The 26220-nt window shown below is 44.5% G+C and overlaps 1 protein-coding gene across 1 annotated transcript in view; it reads left to right on the top strand.

Annotated features, from left to right (window-relative positions):
• RGL1 (ral guanine nucleotide dissociation stimulator like 1) overlaps positions 1–25527 on the top strand; it is a 54236-nt gene extending 28709 nt beyond the window's left edge. The window contains exons 5-18 of the mRNA XM_077182045.1: positions 6534–6718; positions 10216–10340; positions 10966–11181; positions 14228–14331; positions 15389–15473; positions 17328–17417; positions 18575–18661; positions 18886–18918; positions 19603–19724; positions 20085–20174; positions 21396–21579; positions 22216–22581; positions 23625–23739; positions 24202–25527. Coding sequence (XP_077038160.1) covers positions 6534–6718; positions 10216–10340; positions 10966–11181; positions 14228–14331; positions 15389–15473; positions 17328–17417; positions 18575–18661; positions 18886–18918; positions 19603–19724; positions 20085–20174; positions 21396–21579; positions 22216–22581; positions 23625–23739; positions 24202–24299 — 1900 coding nt within the window. The 3' untranslated portion in view covers positions 24300–25527. The remainder of the gene's footprint in view (positions 1–6533; positions 6719–10215; positions 10341–10965; positions 11182–14227; positions 14332–15388; positions 15474–17327; positions 17418–18574; positions 18662–18885; positions 18919–19602; positions 19725–20084; positions 20175–21395; positions 21580–22215; positions 22582–23624; positions 23740–24201) is intronic.
• The last annotated feature ends 693 nt before the right edge of the window (positions 25528–26220 follow it).

Below are 26220 nucleotides of genomic sequence, written 5' to 3'. Positions count from 1 at the left end.
CCCTATCAGGATCCACCTTAGCTTTTCATGCTCAGTAACTTGCTTTCCACACTTCTCACTACTTTCACTCAGTCAGACAGTTCATGATCACAGGTAACAAAGGATACAGTCCAGAAAAGGTCATATATTCCAGCTAAACATCTGAGTTAGATGGACTTCAGCCTGTGTTTCCAGAAATGTGATGCTGTGTCTCTTAATTGTCTGATAAGAGAGTTGAAAGGAGTAGCTTGTTTGACCCTCTACCTCCTATTAGTAATTTTTTTGTTCTTCATGTTATCATATCAACAAGATTGCCTTGTTCTGTGTCTCATGCTGCATGTTTTTGTGTCAAGGGGTGACAGACCTTCCTTCTCCTTGTAGGTTGTTGTTGTGTTTGGAGTCTTCTGTGTTCTCTGCATGGTTTTTAGCTTAGGACTTCTGTTCACATTCAAAAAAACGTGTAACCACCAAGGTGTGTGACAGTTCAGAATAAAACCATATATATATTAAACACAAATAAATTTTCAGCATGATAAATTGCATTAAGATTGCATTAAATTGCATTAAATTGCATTAAGAGGGGTTAATAAAATTTAATAAAATTTCTATGATAATTCAGTTGTGTTCTTGCCTTTTAAATGTCCTAGGGAAGGCAGTGTTAATTTTGATTTCTGGGATTTTGGTTTCTGGGTGATCAGTCCACTTCTGGCAGATAGCTGCTCCCAAGCACAGGCTCCATGAATTTAGAGAGGTGATGTGTTAAAAGAGCAGACACTGCTTTCCCCAAAGGCTGACACTGAAGACCAGGCTGAGGACTGGATCTGAGAAAGGAACATAAAGCCTTCCCAATCTAAAATATTGTAGCTGCTTGTACTGCTGTGATTCAGTGGCTCTGCAGGATCCTGGGATGTCTCTGGCTCGTGTGAGGGTCCCAAGCCAGGCCATGGCACTGGAATCCCTTGCTGTGACAAGGCTGTGACACCTGGGGAGCTGAGGTGGTACATCAGGGAGAGGTGCTGAGCTGGCTGACACCAGTTTTAAAGATTTGTGTCAGTGCAGTTCCCAGAAGGGATTCATTCCTGGCCAGACACACAAAAAGCTATCCAGGCTGGCAGTCCAGGCTTGCCTGTGATGTTTGCATTTGGGGAAGCCTAATTTAAGGTCAACTGTATCTAGATCCTTGGAGACCTGACTCAAAAATGGGAAGACAACAGGAAGACAAAGCTGGGATTATCTGCAGGAAAGGTTTTTTGAGAGGCAGACATGTTGCTGTGTTGGTCTGTGGACTTGGATCATGATCATTTGTTTGTTTGCTTTCCAGAGGTCTAACATTAGTACTGCCATGAATCTTTGAGTAACAGCAAAAAGTCCTTTCAAGCTTCCTCTTGAACTACAAGGCTGTGGTTCCCTTCTGTTACCTTGGTTTGCTGGTGTGGAGTCCATTGGTGGTGCTTTCCCTCAGATGGAAGACAGGTCACAGAAATGAATCAAAATTCATGGGGCCTTTTTGCTTGTCTTGAATGTCAGCTCATAGTTGCATCCACTTTATTATCAAAATGTGAAATTTCTTTGTTATTAAAACTTGGAATATGGCACAACTGAAAACCACAGACAAAGCACCTTGAAGCTAAACTGAAACATTGTTTCATTCCACAGCATTTGGGGGAAATAGTTCAAATAGAGAAAATTAAGGAATTATTCAGTGACCACATGTCTTGCATGTTCACCTCTCCTCTTCTGTATTAAAATAAAATATCCAAAACCTTCAGTGTAGTACCACAGCATTTGGAGTTTTTCATAGTGACAAGCAAACATTCTTCTCTGGCTTTTTGTGCATTGAGATCTTCCTGACCAAAACTTGATGTCTTTTGGTTCCTTCTGAACCAAACAGCCCCACTGGAAAACAATGTGCACAGTTACAGCACTGCAGACGTAAAATGTCCTGAAACATTGTACTCCAGCACAATAGACACCAAAGGAATGTGAGACAAATGGAAGAAAATTCACTGGAAGCTTCTGATGCCTGGGAAGTCCATGGTGGGGAGCAGTTAAGATGCATTTGGGAAAGCAACAATTATTCATTCCAGTAAAGCAAATTAAGGTCAAACAACATCAGAAACCAGTGTGGTTACATGAAAAGCAGAGTCAAACACAGGGCAGTGGGAGAATTATGAAAACAACCAGTACCAAGCAGAAAAGAATAATTAGAAAGAAAAATAATGATTGGTATCTCAATTAAAACAAAGAACAGCAAGCAGAGCTCTTCCCTTAGCAGTTTCACATGTGTCCCAACAAAAGTCTCCCATATGTTACTGAAAAAGGTTTTTCCAAAGCAGACAGAGATGATAATTTGTTGGAGGTCATCAGGATGGTATTTATAAACAAACTGGGTGTGAGAAGCCACCCTTGGGGCAGCCTTTTCTTGTGGTTTGCTTACATTTTACCCTTGATTTAACAAGCAAAACTGAGAAAATATGGGTGACTTAATTTAGTCTGTGTGAGCAAGTCTGAGACCTAATGCCTGGACAGTGGAGGAAAGGGAATAGCCATCTGTAATGAGTATTTTCTCAATGGACTTAAATATGCATTTTGCAAATTATAGCTAGTTTTGTGCACATTCTTACGGAATGTCATAAGAAATTAATCATTTAACCTCTTTTTGCAACTGAGGTTCCCCTTATTCTCCTTAAGTGTTGAGATTCCCTTCTCATTCTTTAGAAATAATTGTGGTAGGAAGAAAACATTACTTTTGCCTTTTTGGTCAGAAACTGAAGTTTAACAAGTCCAAGTGCCAGGTCCTGCATTGGGCCACAAGAAGCCCCTGCAGCACTCCAGGCTGGGGACAGAGTGGCTGGACAGTGCCCAGGCAGGAAGGGACCTGGGGGTACAGCTGCACATGAGCCAGCAGAGTGCCCTGCTGGCCAAGGAGGCCCATGGACCTGGCCTGGGTCAGGAACAGTGTGGCCAGCAGGAGCAGGGAAATCATCCATGGCCTGTTCTCAGCACTGGTGAGGCCACACCTGGAGTGCTGTGCCCAGTTCTGGGCCCTCCGTTTGGGAAGGACATGAGATGATCAGACACATCCAGAGGAGGGCAGCTAGGCTGGTGAGGGGCTTGGAGCACAAACCCTGTGAGGAATGACTGAAGGAGCTGGGGGTGTTCAGCCTGGAGAAAAGGAGGCTCAGGGGTGACCTTATCACTCTCTACAGCTCCCTGAAAGGTGCCTGCAGTCAGGTGGGGTTGGTCTCTTCTCCCAGCTAACCACTGGCAGAACGAGAGGACACAGTCTTAAGTTATGCCAGGGGAAGTTCAGGTTTGGCATTAGGGAAAAACTATTTGGGCTCTGGAATTGTCTGTCCAGGGAGGTGATGGAGTCACTGTCCCTGATGGTGTTTTAAAAAAGACTGGACTTGACACTCAGTGCCATGGTTTAGTTGATGAGGAGGTGTCATAGGTTGGACTAGATGATTTCAAAGTTAATTGAAATCTAATTAATTCTGTGATTCTCTGAAATGCTGTCCTTAATTCCTGTCAGATCCTGTCAGGACTGTTAGAGTTGTCTTCCCAGTAGAGACAAGGCCATGGAGAATTCCCATCTGGTGGGAGAATTCTCACCTCCACTGTGCCCTGCTGAGCTGACAGAGCTGTTGGACATGGAGATGCCACAGCCCTGTGACCTGTGCAGCTCATGGGCAGAGGGAGGTGGGTGAGTTCTTGGTCCCAGTCTGTGAACAACAGGCTCAGATACACTGCTCCACCTACCTGGATAGGTTTTGATACTGAAACCTTCAGAGATGGGCTCCAATCAAAGCTGGTGTGGAAATTAGATGACTTTCTGATAGGTGTGAAACTTGAAAGCATTGCTCAGCAGAGCCTGGAGTCTGTGGCCAGCAGCACAGGAGTTAAGCATTGAAAGGTTTTTTTTGTATGGGCAGGAAAGGAAAAATTTATAGCTCATAATCAACCCATGAAAAATGTAGTCTGTAGTGTTTCTTTCCTGTCTGAGCTCTTGGAAGGCCCCTGTTCCTATCTGAGTCTGTTGAGTATGGAGAGTTTCTTTGCAAGGGCAGCAAATATAAAGCTACTGCAAGATATGGGCAAGTGTCCAGCCCATTTGTGGAAAGCTGCATTATTCCCTGGCACTCCAGTAGAACAGCTGGGCAGCAGGAGATCACTAGGCACAGTGTACCTCTTCTCTCTTTCCCATTTCCCCTCTTGACTGAAATGATTTTGCTGGCAAATTCAGTGTCTGTAACAGCTGTGAACTCTTCACCCTGCTCTAGGAGACTGTATCTGTCTTAAACTCTGTTTATTGTTCAGTTTAAGAAAGTGGCCACCAACCAAGCCTCTGGAAACTGAGCTTAGTGTAGAGTGTGAACAATATTAGTACAAAAACTTGCCCTGGGGAGAGGCTCCTCCTTCCAAATCATAGCTGAATTGGCCAGTGGTTGTAGGAATAGAACACCTAGCCTGGCTTTTGGTTTTGGGACCACTGGGGTGATGGTTTGTGATGTGGGTGGGGAAAAGGAGCACAGAGCAGGAGGAAATGCACTATCTGGGCATGGAGTGAGGCACAGTGTTCCCTGCCTGTGGGGGCAATGAGAGGAAAATGCTGTGGGCATAGGAGAGGGGAGTTTGTGACTGTTGGTGCTCTGTGACAGCATTCTGGGTGTGTGTGGGGCTAGAGGGGACAACTGAAACTGGGAGGGTGGTGGCAGAGCCTGGGAGCATCTGCCTGGTGTGGTCTTTCCTGGCCTTGGGATGTGGAGCTGGTCTGGCACTGCTGGCTGTGCCACAGCTTGCAATGAAACCTGAAATCCAGAACATGTTTGCATGTTAATTTTAGATTGTAGATACTTTTCATAGCTGTGAAATCGTAATTCCAGCATTTCTCCTGTCAGCAAGCCTAACCAAAGGATGTTACCAACAGATTTTCAAATACTTTAACTGAAATTTCAAAGTTGCCACATTATCAGAACAAGAAGGGAAATAAAAACAGACTTAAATGGATGCAAGTTGTATGAAATCTGTCTGGTATTAAAAGTTAATTGAGTTTTGAGGAAAACTTACACAATTCAGATGAGACACAAAGAGTAAGAGAAACTCTCTTTTCTCTTTCTTAACTATTGGTTTATTTTGGATGCTGCTGAGCAGCTGAGTTAACCAGAGACTGCTCTGGTTTCCCAGCTTGCAGCAGGAATGTGCCAGTATTTGTACACAGCGCCAGTGGAGAGTTTCCTGTGCTGGAAGAGACTTGAGATACAGAAATGGCTTGGAGACATGGAAAGTTCAGGGCCTTTTTCTCAGGATGTTTAGGTGTTTACTGTGCCTTTTATTCTGAAATAAGGAGCTTAAAGTTTTAAGAAAAGTTGGGTTTTTTTTTTTTTTTTGTAGTAATTTTCTATTTTTGCTACACTGAGTTGAAAATTGTCAACAACATTGCAAATTATGTCTGGAAAACCATAGCTTAAATTGCCTTATTTTCTTACAAAATCCTGTTGAAATGATGATAAATCCCTGCAAATGTAGGATCTAAGGGCATTCCCACAAACATATATTGTGCAGTATCTAAGTACCAATCTAATAGCTGGGTGTGGATGAACACCTGCCTAAATCAGGAAAAGCAAACAAACAGATCACTTCCCCCTCCTCCCCGCTTCAGGCAGCATGGAAACCCCACTGAGTCATCAGCTCTGCTTTCCCTCATCCCCCTCAGTCTGTAGAAGGATTGTCCAGGGGCTGGTGTTCTTTTAGCTGCATGTACTAACAAAGTCTGGGATAACTTCCCTGAGCAAGATCCAGTGGTCCTTAAGCATCCTTTCCCTGCTCTGCCAGCATGAGCAGGACACCCTTTTTGCCTGCTGTAATTTGACAGCCCCTGCTTGGTTTGTGCTGAAGATGAAGTGAAGACCCTGCTGGTAGATCTTCAGTCACAAAGATTAGCAGGACCACTGTGTCTCCTGTGGCTCAGCTCTCTGGGCACTCCCAGCTGGCTCTGGCACAGGCAGGCTCCTGCTGCAGCGAGGGTTTTATCCTCCCAGATCAGGCAGTCCCACTCACTGTGTGTGCCTGGGGGGGTTAGGTTTGGGATTTTCTGCTTTTCCTCCACGAGAGCCTCAGTTTCATGAGCAGGCAGGCTTTGTACCAAGGCTGTAGATAAGGAGGAACACAGTGTGTTGGGATTTGCAGCTCCAGTATGATTCCCCAGACTCTGCAGCTGGTGAAAGGCCCCAGAGGAAGCATTTGATTTAGCATTTCCACTGGGAAGGAGCCATGAATACCTTGTTTCCTCCCTGCTATTTTCCCACAACGTCCCAGGGAGTGGTTATGGAGCAAACATTGACCTTATCCCAGTGGCCCAAGACGGAATGAAGAAATTCTGGTGCTGTTGATGGTGTGTGTAATGTCTGGTGCTTGTTAAACATGGCTGTGGTACAGCTCAGCACAGATACTTCAGGTGGGCTGTGAATGGCTCATGGGCTTGTGGTTCTGGTGGGTGCAGGTACACTCAGTTCCAGCTGGATGCAAGCAGTGTGTTCTCTGTTTCCTTGCAGTGAAATAGCATCAGTCCTACGGGCCTGGCTCGATCAGTGCTCGGAGGATTTCAGGGAGCCCCCTGACTACATGTGTTTGCTGAAGTTGCTGCATTACCTGAAGAACAATATGCCCAATTCTGACATGGAGAGTAGGGTGCAGAACCTCTTGAAGCAGTTTCAGAACCAAGAAGTAGAAGCTGTTGGTGAGTTACCATTCCCTTCTCTCTTTCTGTCCTCCCTGCCTGTAAGATGCCCCAGGGATTTATGTGCAGTACATTTCACCACCTCTCATGCTTATCAATAATATTGTGAGGCTCACCAGTGACCTTTGTCTTGTTTTTTAAAAGGAAACCCAGCCTGTGTGTGAGGCTGCAGGCTGTGTGAGGGATGAAATAGTGTTACATGTGAGGTGCCTATGTCTGTTCATCCTGGGCTGGCTTGGGAAATCCAACACTTCTCAAATATTTAGCCAAAGCTTTGAGACTGCTGCAGCAGCCAACTGGTTAATTGTCAGCACTTCCCATGTCACTGAGTTAAAACACACAGCTACTCTCTAGCTGGGCTTCTCACTTAACCTACCCCCCCAAAAAAAAACCCCAAACAAACAAAAAACAGAGTACAGAGCTGTGACAAAATACAGCTTGAGTCACAAGCTTTGTCCTGCAGCTTTTCTTCCTAGTTACCATCTTGTCTAAGGAAGTGCCTGTGGGTGTTTTTTCCTATTGGAGTGGCTGGCTGCTGGTATCCAAGGACAGAGGAAAATCTTACGTTATTGGGGGTCACAGTGTGCTGGAACAATGGTGAACTGTAGTCACACAAACCTGACACATCCCCATATCCTGGTCAGAAAACTTCCTGTGCCAGAGCTGGGGAGGGGGGAGAGCTCACACAGGGTGTGAATGAGAACTGGAATCAACTTCCACCTTTGGTAGAGGGGTCAGAGAGAATAATTCATGCCCTAAATGATAAAGGAAATGCCAGAAAAAAACCCCACTTTCATTACATGAAAGTCACGTCTGCCGGATGCTCCAGAAATACCATGTCAATGCATAATACTGTGAAATGCCAAAATAACTCAGTCATGAACAGGAAAAGGAGGAATGCCCAGAGCCCAGGCCTTTACTGAGCACAGGTAAGGAACAGGATGGCTCAGATGTTGCTTGTGCTGATGTTTCCTGGGTTGGGTTCCCCCAGCTCAAACAAAGAAAGAGACATGGAGGCATGCAAAGTTCAGTGCCTTTTTTCAGGAAGTTTAGGTGTTTACTGTGCCTTTTATACTGAAATAAGGAGCTTAGAGTTTTAAGAAAAGTGTTGGTTTTTTTAGTAAATTTCTATTGTTGCTACACTGAGTTGAAAATTGTCAACAACATTGCAAATTATGTCTGGAAAACCATACCTTAAAATGTCTTATTTTCTTACAAAATCCTGTTGAAATGATGATAAATCCCTGCAAATGTAGGATCTAAGGGCATTCCCATAAGCATATATTGTGCAGTATCTAAGTACCAATCTAATAGCTGGGTGTGGATGAACGCCTGCATGGATCAGGAAAAGCAAACAAACAGATCACTTCCCTCAGAAAGAGGGAAAGAAAACTCATGAGAACTGTATTTGAGTTCATGTGTTCTTCAGAGTCAACAGAAGTTCCCAGCAGCCCTGCTTCTGTATTTGTTTCCTCAAGTGATAGCTGAAAACATTCTTTTTTGAGTCATAGGTGGGCAATAGGAATGATAACATTTTCCCAATTGTGGCAGAATAGAGATTACTTACTAGAGTAAAATAAGAGGAGGACAATGAAATTAAGCTGTGGGATTTGCAAAAAAGAGTTTTAGGATTGCCTTACTTTCATCAGAGCTCCATCTTTGTACATTTTCTTTCAAAATCCCTGATACATTTTCTGCAATCTTTGTTGATAAGTACTGTCCCAAAGCATTCCTGCTGGGTTCTGAATTTTGAAATTTGGGCTCTAATCCTACAGCTTGATTTGGGTAATCAAACCTCTGTTCTTTGCTGCCATCAGCCATGCCAGTAGATTAGATTGCAGTACCAGACAGGAAGATAAAAGCTGCTTCTGGCCTCAATTCTTGCAGGTTGAGCAAGCAAAAACAAGGAGAGGCTGAGGTTGCAGGGTCAGGAGGGGCACGTGCTTGCTCTCAGTGCAGTCAAGAGCCAGTCAGACTTTGAGAGGGCTGAGTGGATCAGAGGGGTCCTAAGATGATGATGAGATACTCGAGTTCAAGGGGATTCCAGCTTGTTGGAGAGCAGGGAAAAGACTGCTTATATGTCTATGAAGGAGAAAAAGAGGGGTGAAAAAAGAAAAGGAAAATTTACACTGTGCTTCAGGACCTTGTTTTAAGCATGTTGTGAAGCTTTGGGTAGGGCTGCAGCTCAGTGGTGCAGATTTCCAGTTGAATTTCAAGAGCCAAAAGGAAAAGGAGGTTTTACAAAGCCAAAAGGAGTGAGATTCTTGTAGCAGTCCAGTCCATTTAATTATGCAAATTGTTACAAAACAGCCATGGAAAAGTAGCCTAGAACAGAGGTCTCCATTTACCCCACTGAGCTCTGCCAGTAAACTGTGCAATTCAAATGTACAGATGGAAATCAGCTTGTAGACATAACTTGTTACATCAGAACTGTAGCAATTTACATTGGTGATTATGTTCTGTTAATTACTGGAGGAAGGAACAATGAAGTATTTTGAAAAACAGTGATTCTCTTATCACATTAGCTGCTGTTGTTGCTTTAATGCTCTGCTTTAACTGGATATGAAGTCTTGCATAACACTCTTTGTTTTTGGAAATGAAATCTCACCAGTAGTAAACTCAGTACTTTGGTTGTTAGTCTTCAACAAGTCCCTATTTTCTTCTCCCTAACTATGGAGTTACTGTTGCCTTACACTAAAAAGAATTAGGATTTATTTTCAGGGAGTTTCTGTTTCTTCCTCCTCTACCATGGGAAACAAGGGATATTTCTTGGTGTTTGAATTTTTGGTTCCCAACTTCTGGGAGCCAGAAGGTGACAAGGCAGAAGCTGTGGAACTCTCTCCTTTCTGCACTGGCTCAGGTGCCTTAGTGAGGACAGTTCTGCTCTCACCTCCTCTCTGCTGGCCAGATTTAGAAGATTTAGAAGAACCATTCAGCAGAATATTGTAGGTGCTCACTGTATTCCATTTCCTGGGAAAAATTCCCTGAGAGAAAAGGTGAAGGCTGCTGGAATAAACTCTCTTCAGTACAGCCCATGTAGCCACAAAGGGTACCAGGAAATCTGGTGTCTTCTTTTATTTCTGGATAGAAGAGCATTCCTAATGCAGTATTTTGGGGATATAACTGCAGCCTCAAGTCTTTGCAGTTTGATTTTTTTTTTCAGATTATAAATACTGAAATATAGACTAACAAAACTGTGGAATATCAGTAAGGAATTTTTGTTGGGGTGGTGGTGATGCTTTTTCTTTCAGAAGAATAGTTAGCAAATGGGTCAAGCCACTTTTCTAAGATTTGTTCTGTTTCTTTTTACTCCACCTTTTCTTTGCCAGTTTAATCTTCTGGTCATTTTTCTCACTCCAGTGGCACAGTGGGGCCATTACATCAGGCAGGCCCCTTAGGCATTCTGCTGTAATACAGTGATGTTGCAAAATAAACACCTGCTTTGATTCATTGTTTGCTGTATAAATTCACTGAGTGGTGTTTTCCATCCTGGCCAGATGGGTTCTGTAGCACTTCCTCCAGTGACCTGGTTGATGGAGAGGAACTGGAGAGCAGCAATCCAGAAGAATTCTCCTCTTTTCAAGACCACGTTGTGGCAGAACAGTTGACATACATGGATGTGGTATGTAGAGTATTGCATATAGTACAACTTTATAAAATAAAACATATTTTTTTGTAAGTTACATTGCTTTAAGTGTTGGGTTCCAGAACAGGACTGCTGCTGGCACACAGAACACAGCTCTGTGGTTATCCCAGAGGTTTCAGTCTTTGAGTTTTTCCCTTCTGTAATTTTGAAGGGTTTTTTGGTTTTGTTTTTTTGTTTTGTTTTGGTTTTTTATATGTAGTCTCTTTTGCAAAAGTTATTGGCACTGAGAAATAGCACATTTTAACTATAACACTACCTGGCTTAAAGATGTCTAGGAACTCTGGACTGTAATGGTCAGATTTTGCTTTGTGTCCATCAGTTCCCTTCTAAATATCATTATATAAATAAATTTTATCTTGGTTATGGAACTGATATAAAGATGTCCCTAATTTTCCCATTATTGTTTAGCTGGCAGTTCTTTTGGGGCATCAAGCCTATAAAGAGTATGCCAAAGGATATTTTAAACTAAGAGAGAACCAATACTTATCTTTAAGTACCATATTAGATTTAAGTCAAATTTATCCTCTAAACCTGTATTTCTTCTCGTGAATAAAAGATTTAGGAGAAAGCTCTGGCTTACCACACCTCTGTTTCACTCTAGATGCTCTTCAGAAGAGTTGTGCCCTACCACTGTTTGGGATCCATCTGGTCTCAAAGGGATAAGAAGGAAAACAAGAACCTGGCTCCAACTGTCAGAGCCACCATCACCCAGTTCAATGCAGTCACCAAATGTGTCATCAGCACTATCCTGGGGACCAGGGAGCTCAAAATCCAGCAGAGAGCCAAGATCATTGAGAAGTGGATTCATATTGCACACGTAAAGCATTTATTCTGGTGAATGTTTTTTGGGTGGGTGCCTTGGAGTGAAGGAGTTGGGAGAGGAGAGAGGGGTTGTACACATTGGTCCCAGGCTATCTTAGCTCTCATTCTTTCAATTTTAACTGGGTTTTTTTTGTGATACCAAATAAATATTGCCCTTCCTCTCCTCAGTTCTTCCCCACCATGGAAATGGGGTTGATACTTGGCCATGCCAAAGCTTTAGAGAACTCCAGATAGCTGAAATCAGCAGCTCTGTGGAATCACCTCCATGTCCCTCAGCAGAGCTTCCAAGAGGATCTTGTAGCAGATTCCATGTTTTTATCCTGTTTTTCCTAATCTATGCAAGAAGGGTTTTTTTTTCCCCATGCCTGCTTTACATACCTAATTTGCTAATTTCCTAGGTTCTATTATTTTACTGTAATGTTCCTCATTCCCCTTGGAGCACTGGGCAGCTGGCAATAAACAAGACCTCTCTGGAAGAGAGCACTTCAAGCACTTCCATGTGGATGTGTGTTGACTCCTAAGAATCCCATGGATTCTTTTTGAGCTCTACAGAACAGTCAGGAAAAGCTGAAGGCAGAGGCTTTCCAACCTTGGCAACTTCTGTGCTTCCAGAGGCAGCATTCAGTCCTGGCACCTGAGCTCTGGCAGCTGCATGGTTCAGGAAGCTGGGATGGGGAAGGGCTTGGACCTCTCCTGTGGCACTTACATCTGCTTGTTTTTATCATCATCTGGTGGGTGCTTTATTGCCTGTGTGAAGGGAAGTTTGATTTCCAGTTTCTACATGCAGACCTAAGTGGCAGAGGGCACCAGCTAAAAGAGCCTTCTTCCTGGGGCAGGCTGGACAGAGCTTCATCATCATCCCAAGGCAGAAGGGAGGCCTGGGGAAATCAGGAAAGGCACTGCCCTCATCCCACTCACTCTGTGGATGGAGAACTTTGTTCTACACCCCTGCTGATTCTGTGCCTCTCCCTTTACTTAATTCATTAGGTGCTCCAGTCGTAGCATGAAACACATGAAAAATGTATGTGCACACTCTGCAGAATAATGGCACATGTTCAGCAGCTAGGTGCACGTTTACTTAGCTGCCCACTTCTGAAGAAAGCTGCTTCCTTTGTGCATGCAAATGAGGGTTTTGACTAGCTAGGTGCCTGAACTAGAAAATAATCCAGTCATTAAAGTACAGTTATTCACTGATAACTAAACTTAGCAGCACAGAGTTCCACATTTGTAATCTCTTCATGACTTCTGGTTCCATTTTCTTGGTTCAAAAGATAAACTGGATACTTTCTCTACTGCCAGCCCTCTGCTCCACCTAGATCTAAGGTTCCTGAGCAGGAGCAGCCAATTTCACTCAAACAATATTTTCTTTAAAAATAAAAATGAAATAATTAATGTCCTGTTATGCTTAAAATTTTTAAAATCAAAGCTGTTTCTCCACAGGATTCTTTCTGGTTTTCCCTCTGTGAAGGACACAGCATGAAACAAAGTTATTAAAACCAGTCTTAAAAATTCTTCTTACATGCAAATGAAAGCTTACTCAATTTTAGTCTGTAGTTGGTTGAACCACTGAGAACACTAAATCCAATATTAAATGAAATTCCAACTGTGCTCTAAATTGCACAGCATGCAGTTAAGTCAAGATGGTTCCAAATTGGTTCTTCCAGTTCAAACTCCTGTTGTACTGGGAAGAAAGAAGAAAAGCTGATAATTTGTGCCTCTAAATTTGTGTTCTCCACAACCTAAATTTCAGGTTGAACAAAAAGAAAGGTCTCATTCTTTAACATGTCAGTCTCTGGAGAAGAGTTGTTATGTGGCTTTTTTTTGGCCCCAAACCATGCAAAAACAGCTTTCAGTTCCAGTGAGTCCTGCCTCATGATCTTGAACTTGGTGTTTATCTGACCCAAGTGCCCACCTGCTTCAGATGCTGTTGGCCCAGGCTCTCTGCTTAAGCCACACTTGGATAAATGGAGTGTCCTAATTAGAAGTTTTTTGTGGGTCAGTAACTGGGAGAGTTTGTACTCTCCTTAGCTGTTCAGTCACTTCTAATGCAGCTCATGAACAGGGATGCTGATGGATTAAGGTCTGACTTTTGCTTATGCTGAGGTTGCTTTACATTTGTTCAGTCCTACAAAGGAATTAATCATGTCTGTTTTCACTGTAAGGATCCTTTACATAATAAGCATTATTAGGATGAGAATCAGATTCATAAAAATGTTGATAAGCAGAACTGGAGTTTGAATACATTCTTATCTCCATGCAGCAGTCAGATTGGCAGGTGTTCTGTCTGGTGGATCACAGGTGCATGTACAGACACCTGTGCTGAAGGTTGTGGTATCCAAGCTATCCTTCTTGAGCCACCAACAGATTTCCAGGAGTCACAGACCAGACTTTCCTCTTGCTTCCCTCCACTTTATGAGGAATCTGTGCTACTTTTTTGAGTTTTTCATTATCCTTTCCCACCCAAGCTTTTGCCACAGAGTAGCTGCACAAGAAACATCCATGAGCCAGTCTCTCTGTTCAGATTTGATCCAAACTCTGGAAAAGCTGGGAAGGTTTTTCTCTTTAACAGTGTGCACATACTTGAATAACAGGTTATTCCTTTGCATGTCTTTATTTTTAATTGACACTGAGATGATTGAGGGTTTACATTTTAAATACCACATATAAAGAGTCAAAGCCTGGTTTTCTCCCTAAGGGGTAAAAGGGATTGGCAACTATAAAGAGCTTTTTAAGAAGTATAACCTTTGTGCCTTTCCCCATGGCTTCATGGACTCAGTTCCACTTTTATTTTTACTTGGAGAACTGGAAGCTGTGAGACCACAAATACATGAAAGTGAGGAAAACAAGCTCTAAATGCCAAAGCTTGTGAAGTGTGTGGTGGCTGGAGGGGGGAGTGATATTTTTGATGCTCAGTATTTGCACAGCTGCTGCTCAGCAGTGAGAATGTGTAGCAGGCCTGACAGGGCTCAGAGAGAGGAGCACCAAGGTCTGTGCAGTGCTGACATTTAATGCTCCTGTGTTTCCAACCACTCCTTTCACAGGAATGCAGGATCCTGAAGAACTTCTCCTCCTTGAGGGCCATCATTTCAGCTCTGCAGTCCAACTCCATCTATCGGCTGAAGACCACCTGGATGTGTGTTTCCAAGTAAGCCTCTCCCTCAGTTCCCAAGGGCCACAGGGCTCAGTGCTCCTTCCTTTCATCCTCTCCTCATTCTTCCTCTTCTGTTCCTTCACTAACATGGGTCCTGTCAGAAGAACCTTCCATTCCTGGGAGGCTCAGACCCCTCCTGTGAGCTCCTCTTTCCTATTGAGGGGACAACCTGCCCTTGGGGATACTGAATTCTGTCCTTTCAAGCATATTGGGTCTTCTACAACCTCTCTAGAAAAACTATGGCACTGGCTTCTCACCCAGCTCATGCCCACCACTCCCAGGTCACCATCTCTGCTTGTTGTCTTCTCTCCCATGAAGTTTGAGGAGATCCAGCTTGCTACAAATCCTCCCAACTCTTCTCCTGGTGCTGATATTTACATAAGATATATTCCCAAATAACAAAATCCAGTATTGAAGATAATATTTCTTCCAGTGAAGATAATATTTCTTCACTTTATTGTGGTAATAATGTTTACTGCCTGCCCCACAGATGCCAGAAGTTGTTGTCTAGAAAAGATGGTGTTCTGCTCATTCAGTTTGGAGAAACCAGATTTCTTTGCCTTTGATAAATAAAGTATCAGTCTGCTAGGCAGTATCCTTCTGTATTTCCTCTCCACAGAAGTTGGGTTTTCCTTCTACTGCCCCGTGTTTCTGATTAAAATATTGCCTATCTTGTCTTGGGCAAAAAACTACTCCTCCATTTAAATGCTTCCAGCTTTCCAGAATGCATAGAATAGGGCAAAAATCAAGAACTTGTTTTTTTCTGTTGCTTTGTATCCCCTGACCCATTCTCACACAGCACTGACAGTTCAAAGCTCTGCCCAGGGGCTGCTGATGGTGTTTCTTTGCTGTCAGATGAGGCCAAACTTTGCTGGAAGCACCAGAATGTCCCACCAAGGCTGCCAGGAGATGTGCAGCATCTCACTGGGTGCATTTTGGTGCTGTTATCTTTTATAAGTGGAACTGTTAATGGTTGAGAAAGAAACAGAAACTCGATTGGATTTTAGAGTGCTCGCTAATGACATAAATGATATTATCTTCTCCCGTGCAGGGACATCCTGCTGATGTATGAAGAGCTGTCTGAGATCTTCTCAGACCATGACAATTACCTGACAAGTAGGGAGCTGCTGATGAAGGTGAGAACTGGTATGAGTTCAAAATTTGTGATCTCAATGAAATCTGATTCATTCATGTGATCTCATGAAATCTGATGTTTAACCCTTTTTGAAACCAGCTGCCAAAGTTCATCTCTTCCTCAAGGACCTTCCCTGGTGTTTAGGGAAGAGCAGGCTGTAAAACCTGAACTTCTTGCTGGGCTGAGAGTTGATTTCCTTGTTCCTGGAAGAAACAGTAGCTTTAGCCTGGATAGGCACAGCCATCAGGCTTTGGCAGCATGATCTGGGTGGACAGCAGGTCTTGCTCAGCCCATGAGGTCACTGGAACAATGCCACACCTTCAGCTGAGGAGTCAGTCCAAGATGTTTATCCCATTAGCCTGTACCTTTCTCAGAACTAGGAAGCAGGGCTGGGAATTCAGAAGGAACAGGCTTCCTCCTCTGTGGGTGGCCAGATGGACAACAAAGCAGGCTCTGTGTGGAGCAGTTTGACTCTTGCACTCTCCTGGGTGAACCCCAGTAAGCTCAGGAGCCTGAAAGGGGTGAGGAAGAATGGCAGGGAAGGGCTGTGTTCTGCAAAAGCTAAGGAATGTTTGTGGCAGGTTTTTTCTATCTACATGAAAAAGTTCCTCATAAACTCAGTAAGCAGTTCATTCTTTGGCAGTTCTGTCCAGCCAGTCTGGCATTTGTCCCTCAGCCCCTTGCCTTGGGATCTGAAACACTGTGTTTTGCTCAGGAATGGTGGGTGAACACATTCACATCTGTCAGTCTGTTTTGTTTATCATCCATTTATCAACATCTGTAGGTAATTTTTAAAGCAGGTGAGACCATAATAAGCATAGAGGGAAAATGTGTGTTTAGAACAGCCTATTTAACTAAATATTAAAAGACAAAACAACTCAGACTGAGCCCAGACCTCTGGCTCCCAGTAAATCACCCTCCAGCTGCCCTAAGCAGATTTTAAAAACATTTTGGAAGCAGTGAGAGGAGAAAAATCCCTCAGAATAGCTAGAACCTCTCCCCTACTTTTCATCTTGGACCATTTGGAGGATTAATATCCACTGAATCCTCAAAGGCTTAGTTTTCCTTCACTATAAATAGTCCCTGTAAGGGAAGCCATGTTGGACCTTGCCCCTTCATCCTGCAAATCCAAGTGTGAAGGAAACAAAATGCCATTGGAAACAGATGGGGTGGCATGGAAAGGGAGCAGTGTTCTCTCCTCCTGAACAGATACTCATAATGATTTGTGACACATCTGTGCAACCACTGGAAGAAACACACAACTCCAACATCCCCTGTGCATCCAGGGAAATGCAGGTTTAAAGAACTGTGGTGAAGTGCCTCATCCATTCATAGGAAAGCTGGAGCTGTGGGGATGGAAACCTGTTCCTTTAATTTCCTGCATGGTTTTGGGTTAGTCAGTAAGCCACAGTGGCTGAATCTTGGTGTTGCAGCATAAGAAAAACAACAAAGCATTACATAAGATGGAGATGTTTACTTGTAGCAGGCCTGATGAGGGAATTAACCAGAATTCCTCATGTCAGGAGTGTTGGGATAGAGCATCTGGACACCTGAAGTGTGTCTGAGCTTCTCTGATTTAAACTCCCAAGTGATTCTCAGCAGCACTTGGCTTTGGCCAAAGCCATTCTGCAGAAATATTCCCTCAGAGTCATCTTGGGTGATTTTTGTCCAAAATTCCCAATCAGCATCCGAGTCCCAGGAAATCAACACGTATGTAGACACAGATGTGTCTGCACAGCAAATATTTCTTGCTGGCTTAACTTGTCTGGTTGAATTACTATTTTACATGCATGTAGTTGCCAGTTTACCACTTGGATCCTTCATTAATTGCCTTTAATTCTTTATCACCTCACAGGAAGCAACATCCAAATTTGCAAATCTGGACAGCAGTGAGAAAGAAAATCAGAAAAAGTCACAGAAGCGACTGCAACTTCAAAAAACCAAGGTGTGTTTTGGGGTTTTCTTCTCCTTTTTGAACTGGTAATATCATTAACCCTAATTGGTCAGTTCTTTAAGAAGCAAAATCCAGAAAGGTCTTCCCCAGAGTGAGTGGGCAGGAGGGGATTGATGGATATAAACATGTGGTCATCACTCCAGCTTTCTTTTTCAGTCCTACAAGTAAGAGTTCCATTATCTACTCTTGTTACATTTTAGAGAGAAATGCAATTTCCATGTGGTAAAATGTGTGCTGCTGTAAATACTGGAGTTCTTGTGATAAAGAGAGTTAGCTCTGGCCGAGCAGAAGTCTCATTTACTTTCAAACATGTTGATGAAGCTTCTGGCACAGCAGCTTGAAAATTGCACAGGCTTCTACAGAGATTGCTTTGTAAAATGTGTCTGGGGTCCAGTCTGCTGGTGAAAATGGTTTTTGTCTCAAAGCTGGCAAAGATTTAAAAGGACAGGGGGAGAGAAATCTGGAATAGGGAGGCAAAATTGCTGAATATGATTTTTGTCTGTCTAGTTGTTTGACTGGAAAAAATACAGATACTTCTGGATGGTAGAAACAAGTGTTTCCTTTGCAAGTGTAGAGCCAGCCTGAACTCTGCAAGTGCTGGCAGTCTAGAAGTTTAAAGTGTGACTAATTAGCATTAAAATGCAGTGGATGGCTGGGGAAGATGGTCACTTCTTGGAGAGAAAAAAATGGTGGCTTGATTTGACTTCACTATCACAAGGTATAATCAATCACACATGTCTAAGTAAAAATCCACAGGGATGAAGCAGAAGCTGCTCACAAAGGCTGGCCAGGACCATTCCCCTGCTCCTCCTCTTGCACCAAGTGACAGAGGGACCCTGTCCCTGGTCCTCAGTGCTTCTCCCAAAGGCAGGGTTTCCTGGAGACCCACTGCTGGGAATCAGTGATGGCAATACTGTAATGCAAAACCACTGGGTAATACCTGTGAGAGCATCCTGGTCTCACTGGAATTGGATTTAAGTTCTATATTATCTAATGAAATTGATGCAATGAAATAAAACATAATTATAGGACTGATGCTTGGTTAAGCAGATTACTTTAATTTCATTTTCTTACACAGGAGTGTTCTGGAATTGTAATTATTCTCATTTTCCAGTCAGTTAATCCAGCATTGCTCTGCTCACTTGCAGGGAGTGATGCAAGGCACGGTCCCTTACCTTGGCACCTTCCTGACTGATCTCATCATGCTTGACACAGCCCTTCAGGACTATGTTGAGGTAATTTGGGGCAGTTTTTTGGAACCCTAAATACCCTCCCTGCCTTCCCAACTGAGTTTACATGTTTCTGCATCCTCTCCTTCTGCAGCTCTTAAAATCTGTTTACAAAAAGAAAAGGGAAGCAACATGCAGTGTTATTAACTGGAACTTGTGTGAATTTTTGTGCATTTATCTCAAGCTACAAGTCTGGATCTTCTCTGATCCCTTCTCTTTCCTTCCAACAGGGTGGCCTGATCAATTTTGAGAAGAGACGAAGGGTAAGTTGAATGTTCTGTGATTTGTGGTTTGTTGATACCCCCTGGGCAAGGGCATTTGTCCTTAGCAGCTGAACCAGACCTAGTGGCAGGAGACCTTTGCTTTCCAGAACACACAGTTAGTAAATATCCTCCTTCTCCTGCAGGAAACCCTTTGTAGGTGAAAGTCTGCAGAGAGCAAACCAGGTACAGCAGAGGCTGTCAGTCTCTCCTTTTGGCCTGATCCTTGTTGGTCAGAGATAAGTAATGTCCTGTAGGAGTAAAGGTGCTGGGGTTACCTTGGGCTGAATGAAGTCAGGCCAAATCTCCATCCTTGGATTGAAAGCAGACCTGGACTTGGCTGAGATGGAGCCATTTCCTCCCCTGAACTGCTCAGTAACCTGCCCTAAACAATCCAGGGTTATTCTGGCAGGGTGTGTACAAGTGCAGTTACAGAAGAGCAGCACACTCTGGTCACATGCCTTAAGGGCAGCATTTTACATTCCTCTGGAGCAAGTGTGAGTGCACATTATGGGTCCCAGGGAAAAAATCCCACCTTTATTGTTATAGGAAACTGGTTCTTGAAATAGTTACTCAACTGAAAATGAACTTCACATCAAGCTAAGTTTGTCCTGGATCCCTCGTTGTATGAATGAATATAATCTTGTTTTCTAATTAGACTTTGTATGTGATTATTTATTTTCTTAGGAATTTGAAGTCATTGCCCAGATCAAGCTCCTGCAATCCTCATGCAACAGCTATTGCCTGATACCAGACCAAAAATTCATCCAGTGGTTCAGGAGGCAGCGACACCTAACAGAGGAGGAGAGGTGGGTCTCAGTGCAGCTGGAAAACCTCTGTTCTCAGCCCACACACCTGGGCAGGGCAGGGCAGGGACATGCAAACACTGGAGAGATTTTAAACCTGTTATAAGGGGGTGAAATATCCCCTTGGCCCTGGTAAAATGCAGGCAGAGCAGTGTTCCTCTTTGGGGCACTGCAGCCTTCTGTGAGAACAACTGAAAGATTCTCAAATTTCTTGAATATTGCTGCTGTGAGATGTACAGCTAAATAACACTGTACAATTGAATAACATTGTACAACTGAATAACACTGTACAACTAAATAACACTGTACAACTAAATGACACTGTACAACTAAATGACATTGTCTGCAAATATTCACCTGCAGTTACAAACTCTCCCGTGAGGCTGAAGCAGCTGCTGATACCAACATCCTGTCTCCAAAATCCCAGAAAAGCATGGTGAAGAGGATCAGCACGTGAGTATGATGGGGCAGAGGGGTTTTGGGGTGGGAATAGGGACCTGGATAACTCAAACAAGCAGTGCTCATTTAATCAGCTGCAGAACCTGGCTGGGGATCCACAACCCTGCATTGCTTTAAGGAGAAGTGCAGCCTTGTGGATGAAGCTGTCCCTTTGTTTGCTAGAAGCAGTCATGATGATTATTAAAGGTAGAAGAGACTAGAATAAAGAATCTTTCCTATGGTGTCAAAAAAAGAAACCATTTTAGTGATGGATTATAATTCAGTACCTCTTGTGTAATAACTTCACTGAATGCAGCAGGAAAACAGAGTAAATGAGGATAAAGTCTGGTCTATTATTAGTCTAAATTGCTATAAACATGCAAAATTTCCTTGCAGGATTATAATATGAAAGTTAAGGTTAGCAAAAAGGCATTTGATAGTGGAAACAACCAGTTGGAGAAGGAAAAAAAATCATGGGGACAATTGTCCAATTTGGTGTAATACCACAAAGATTCAAACAGGACAGGGCCATGCAGCTGGACATGGCAAACAAGAGGCAGCAGGAATGCAGGGAAAGCTGCATGGAATAAAGCAGAGCTCAAAGACTGAAGTTAAAGTACCTGCACTCTGAATGTGTTTTGCAAATGAATACCGTAGAAAAGCAGTCAGTGACACCTCTCTAAGGTGTATTAAATCAACAACTGCATGCTGATGCTCCCTGCTCCTCCTCTTGGTGGGTCAGACCAGCTTGTTTCCTTTGACACTCCTTTCAAGTCACTTGACCTGCATTTAGAAATGAGTCTTGGAGAGGGAGTGCCTTTAATTTACATTTTATGATCTCCTTATTGTGTGTATCTCCAGCCTTCTAGAGAGAACCTGGTACCTAACAGAGGTCAGGAATTGGCAGGGGGGTGAATTTGCCATTTCAAGCCCTTTTTTCTGTTAAATTAGCCTGAAAATGTGAAGAGATGGAAGGGGAGTGTTGTTCCAGTGGGGCATAAGCTGGTTGTGGCCTTGCAGCTGTGGGCACTCTGGGTCAGGAAGGTGCTGTGTTAGCCTGTAACAAAGCTTCTGGACAAACTGTATAAACACCACAAAGGAAATGACAACAACAGGCCACTCCAGAGAGGAAAAACCTCCAGAATGTAAGAGCTCTGAACCAAGGGACAGCTTTGCTCAGCCCAGCTATCACTTACTGGCTTTTATGCTTGCTTTCTTTCTTTCTTTCTATACTAGACTTTTTCTGGGCACTGATGTGTTCACCCCACCCAAAGAACAGCCCCTGAAGAGCTCTCCTGTAGGAGGGAGCTCCGGGGAAAGCACGGATTCAGCCAGTGTTTCGTCGTGTGAGTTCAATCACTCTGAAACTGAGGATGTGTGTGTGACTCCCGTCTCTAGTCCTGAGGACCCTCTGAAAAAGGTACAGCTGGGGCCTCTGCATGCTGCAGGCAGGCCCAAAACACTTGGCCTTGACTAAAGCATTTGTTTTAGTGAAATGGACAGAGAAATGTGTAAAAATGGAAGTAATCCAGTCGGGGCTCTTGCACAATGTTTTGTGTTGTCCCTTACAGGGGGTTTGTTCCTGTCATGAAGCTTTTGAGCAAGGCAGAGGGAGAGAAAGGCAAATGCTGAGCAGGGGAAGGAAGGGGGCAGTTTCAAGGAGAATGGCAGAGAGGAGGGGTGTGTATTTCCGCTTGTGTAAATGCTCTCACCTGGAGCAGGAGTGCCTGGGACACCCTCTGCCCCTTCCCAGCCGGTCCCAGTTCCTGGCTGGCTGCCCACAGCCTCATCCTGTTCCTTAGATCTGCTGCCACCTCCTGGGCTGCTCTTACTGCGAGGCCAGAGCATCCCCAGCAGGACAGAAACTGTCATTAAAATGCTGTAATCAATCAAGTGAAGTTCAGTTCTCAGTTCAGGAGGCAAGGAATGCCCCTGCCAGCAGGCTGGGCAGTGTGGGTGACTGAGGTTTTGTCTGTGCCTTCTGCAGTCTCTGTTCCTCTGGCACATGACACAGCCAGACACACTTTGTGACAGCACTTTCCTTTCTGTTGTGCAGATCTCTGGCTACTCCTTATCCTCCTGTTCTCCTGACTCTCCCATGAGCACACCTTCCTCAGGGGTGTCATCCTTACCCTCATTCCTGCTGGCCTCCACCGACGACAAGAGCTCCGTGGGCTCTGACAAGGGCTATGACTCTGACAAGGGCTCCATCAGCTCTGACAAGGGCTCAGGCTGCAGCAAGGGCTCCACCTGTGACGCTGGCTCAGGCTTGGACAGCGGCTCCATGCCCTGCAGGGACTCAGGCTCGGTGCTGAGCAGTGCCCCCAGAGCGCTGCCCGTGTACAACCGGCAGAGCGAGGGCTCCTGCATCATCCGGGTCAGCATGGATGGGCTCCAGGACAGCATCTACAAGAGCATCCTGGTGAGTGCCACGGCTCTGGGCTCAGCAGCTGTGCCCATGGGGGGTGACTGAACCCATCACTGCCTTCTGAGAGCCCCCCCTTCACTGGGTTGGCTCACCAAACCTGGCTGCAACGGGAAAATGGCACGTGGTGCCATGCAGAATGGAGCCTGGTAGGAACGAGATGCTTTGAAACAGCTTTAGGGGAGTCTCTGGTCTGGAAATGGGAGTTTGTGTTTTATCAGAAAGCTCCTGGTGAAGCACTGTGAGCACACTGAGGTTTTGACATAAGATGGTACATTTTCCCTCCCTACAGCAGCTTTCCCCAGGAGCTGGTTTCTGGAAACAGGGAGCTGACACGCCCTTTAATTCCACAGCTTCTCCCAGTGAAGGGAGAATCTCCCTCCTCTCACCAGACCAGCAGCCCCAGAATTCAGGCATTTCCCTCTCTGCTTATTCCACAGACGTATCCCAGCAATGCCACTGGTGCTGGACTGTGGGTGATGTGGCTTAGCTCAACTGGGGGGAAACAAAAGCGGGATAAGTTCTCAGCATCTTTAGTTCTTGATTTTAATGGTCTCACTTCCCCAAATCCAGCTAGTTGTTCCTTGAGGGCCTGATGGATTTGGCTGCTGGTGAGACTGCAGGAGGCTCTGGAGACTGCTCCAGATGCACTTCCTCAGCACACAGCAAACCCAGCTACAAGGCCAGAAGGCTTTGCAGGATGTCCAAGGGAGCACTCAGCATAGGAGTCTGCAACAGCAGCTGGGGCAGCTCTTCACAGGGGCTTCAGTGGCTGGTGAGAGTGACATCTTTCAGAGGGAGCAGACACTGGCATCTACTGCTGTCTCTACTAGTACTGTACCTGTGTCAGCTTGAACTAAAAAGCCACCACCTCCAAATGTCAAACATGCCAAGTTTAGTATCTGTCAGCACCTGCCCCTTTGTTACTCACCTGTGCTTTCAGTTCTCTGACATCTCTTTCAAGAACAGTCAGGTTTTTGCTAACTACTAAATCACAGGAGTGAATGAGAAGAATCTCTCATTGCACCTTATCTTCCCAGATAACCAACCAAGACAGAATCCCTGATGTCACCCAGCGAGCCTTGCTGAAGCACAACCTCGAGCCTGATGCAGTTGAAGACTATGAGCTCGTGCAGGTCATCTCTGAGGACAAAGGTAGGGAAGCAGAACTCTGCTGCTGCCTGGAAAGTTCTGTTGGATTTCAAAGGGAAGAGTAAAACGGGAAGCATTAGAAACACTGTTGATGGGTCACAGCTGCCAGTGAGAACCCCCTGGCTGCTCAGGGGTGGTTTCTGTCAGCACAGCCCCCTTCCCACAAGCAGAGCCAGATCCCTGTTCTGCCAGGCTGACTTCATGTGTGCCTTGCAGCCATGGGGTGACCACAGGATCTTGGGTGGGGGTGATGTTCTGCCTCCCTGGCACCAGGCCCTCGGATCCCACCCATCATCAGCCTTCTCTGAGAGTCTGCCAGGGCCTCTGCCAGGCTGAGCACGCTCCCTTTCCCCCTGCTCCCAGTGCTGCTGTGGCAGAACAGAGAGCTGGCCCTGCCCACCCTGTCCTGTCTCAGCTTTGCTGCTGTGCCCCTCCCCACTAACTCTGCTTGGTCCTGTTGTGCAGAGCTGGTGTTCCCCCGTGATGCCAACGTGTTCTACGGCATGAACAGCCACGTGAACTTCGACTTCATCCTGAGGAAGAGGGCAGAGCTGCTGGGCTGAGGCTGCACCTGCACTGCCCTCCTGGGTTACAGGGAATCTGTCAGAATCCCCTGCTGAAAATGTGCAATTGGAGCAATGGGCAGCCCTGGTGCAAGGCTCCAGGCTGCTGCATTTGTCTTGAGGACACCCCATGAGCCATCTCTGTGAGAAAAGGGTCTCCTTCATGCCAGTATTATACAGAAAAAGATCATCTGAACTTATTTTTATAGAACTGAAGCAAGTTCTGAGTATGTCTGCCTGAACCAGCCGAGAATTTTTTGCACTTGTTCCACACCAGAGAATGACCCATTTTGGATCTTGTTTCCAAAGAACTTTAAAATGAATGAACTGCACTTGCCTTTGCATGAACATCATGAATGGGACAAACACTGCTTTGTGTTGGATGGAGGTCTGAATGTCACAACGGGGAGGTTTCCCTTGGACTTGGTTAAGCCATGGACCAGAACCTGATGCCTTTTGTGTGCACTCCCATGTGATGGAAGATGTCCTCCCAGTGTGCAATTCCTCTGCTGGAACTGAAATCTGAACCTCTTCAAAAGCCATAAGACAGACGTTGGATTGTAAGCAGCCCTGGTTTGAGACACATGAAATACACAGAGTATTTCTGGTTCTGCTGGTAGCACTCTGCATCCCTGCACAGATCTAGGAGCTATTATCCAAACAGACAGCTTAGGATTCTTAAGGATCATTAGTTAAAACAGAATTTTATCCATGCCTGGGCCTTTTACCCCCACTTCTGGGGCACTAATTTGCAGCACTGGGCTCAGGTAAGTTTTACACTACATTTGGATTTACCACTTCTGTTTACAGGTAGGTAAAACAGACCAAGTGTAGGTCTGCTGTACATCCAATGTACAGAGTCCTATGGCAGGTGCCACAAGCCTGGTGTAGGTCACAGCCTGAACAATTTATGAATTCTAGTTGTTTGTTAGAGGGTGACAGAGTGGGGGGGTTGTTACTGAGCCTTAACCTTTGCCCAGAGTTAGGGCAAAACTAGAAGTTCAGTTTTCTCTGCTTTTGGTGTCTGTACAGTGCAGTTCCTTGTGTACATAGCATAGCTCCTACTGTATATAGTACTGCTCACTCAGGAGGGTGTATGGCAGTGTTAAGCTGAAACATAAATGTTCTGGATTTTAAAATTACACTTTGCAAATGTTTATATATGTTATGTTTTTAACTGCTTACATGTAATCTTTATATGATAAGTATATAAATTGTTTTTCATTAATATTTGCCTGGAATCAGTCAATTTCCTTTTATTAGTGCATGTCAGATGTGTAAAAACACCTTACACCACTTCCCTTGCTGTCACTTTCTCCAGCCTCTCCACTTTTACTGTTTTAACTTCTCAACAGCAAAGCCAAAGCCCTTCCAGCCCATCAGCCATGCACACAGCAGCCTCTGAGAGACTGGGATCTTTGTGCTATTTCTTGAGGTTTCAGCTTAAAGATTCAGTAACTGGGTAATTACAATTGCACACCAGTTTTATGTCTTCTGCATTAAATTATTCTCTTTTGAGCCACTGAATGACTTCAGAGGCCAGATAATACAAAGTAAGTGCTTTTGAGTGTATCCATTTCTCGCCATTGTCTCAATCATGGTGTTTTTCCTCCTGCTCTCACCTTGTTGTGTTTTCCCCTCCCTGCACACAATACAACATTCAGATTAACAGTTTACACACTACAGCCCCTTCTGCCATATCACAAGTCACTTCAGCATGAGGGGAGGCTCCTAAAGCTGCCCACAAGTCTCACACTCAGTCCCTGAACTACAGTGCCCTGGCCACTTAAAGGCCTCTCATGTTGCACTAAGGAAGACAAAACAAAGAGTACCTGAATCTGATTTTTAAACTACCTCAGGCCACAAAACCCAACACCAGGACCTCACTCCATTTCCTTCAGGATCAATACAATCCATTGGT

The sequence above is a fragment of the Agelaius phoeniceus genome, chromosome 8, assembly GCF_051311805.1.
Source record: "Agelaius phoeniceus isolate bAgePho1 chromosome 8, bAgePho1.hap1, whole genome shotgun sequence".
Taxonomy (NCBI): Eukaryota; Metazoa; Chordata; class Aves; order Passeriformes; family Icteridae; genus Agelaius; species Agelaius phoeniceus.
This window is presented reverse-complemented; position numbering and strand designations above follow the sequence as displayed.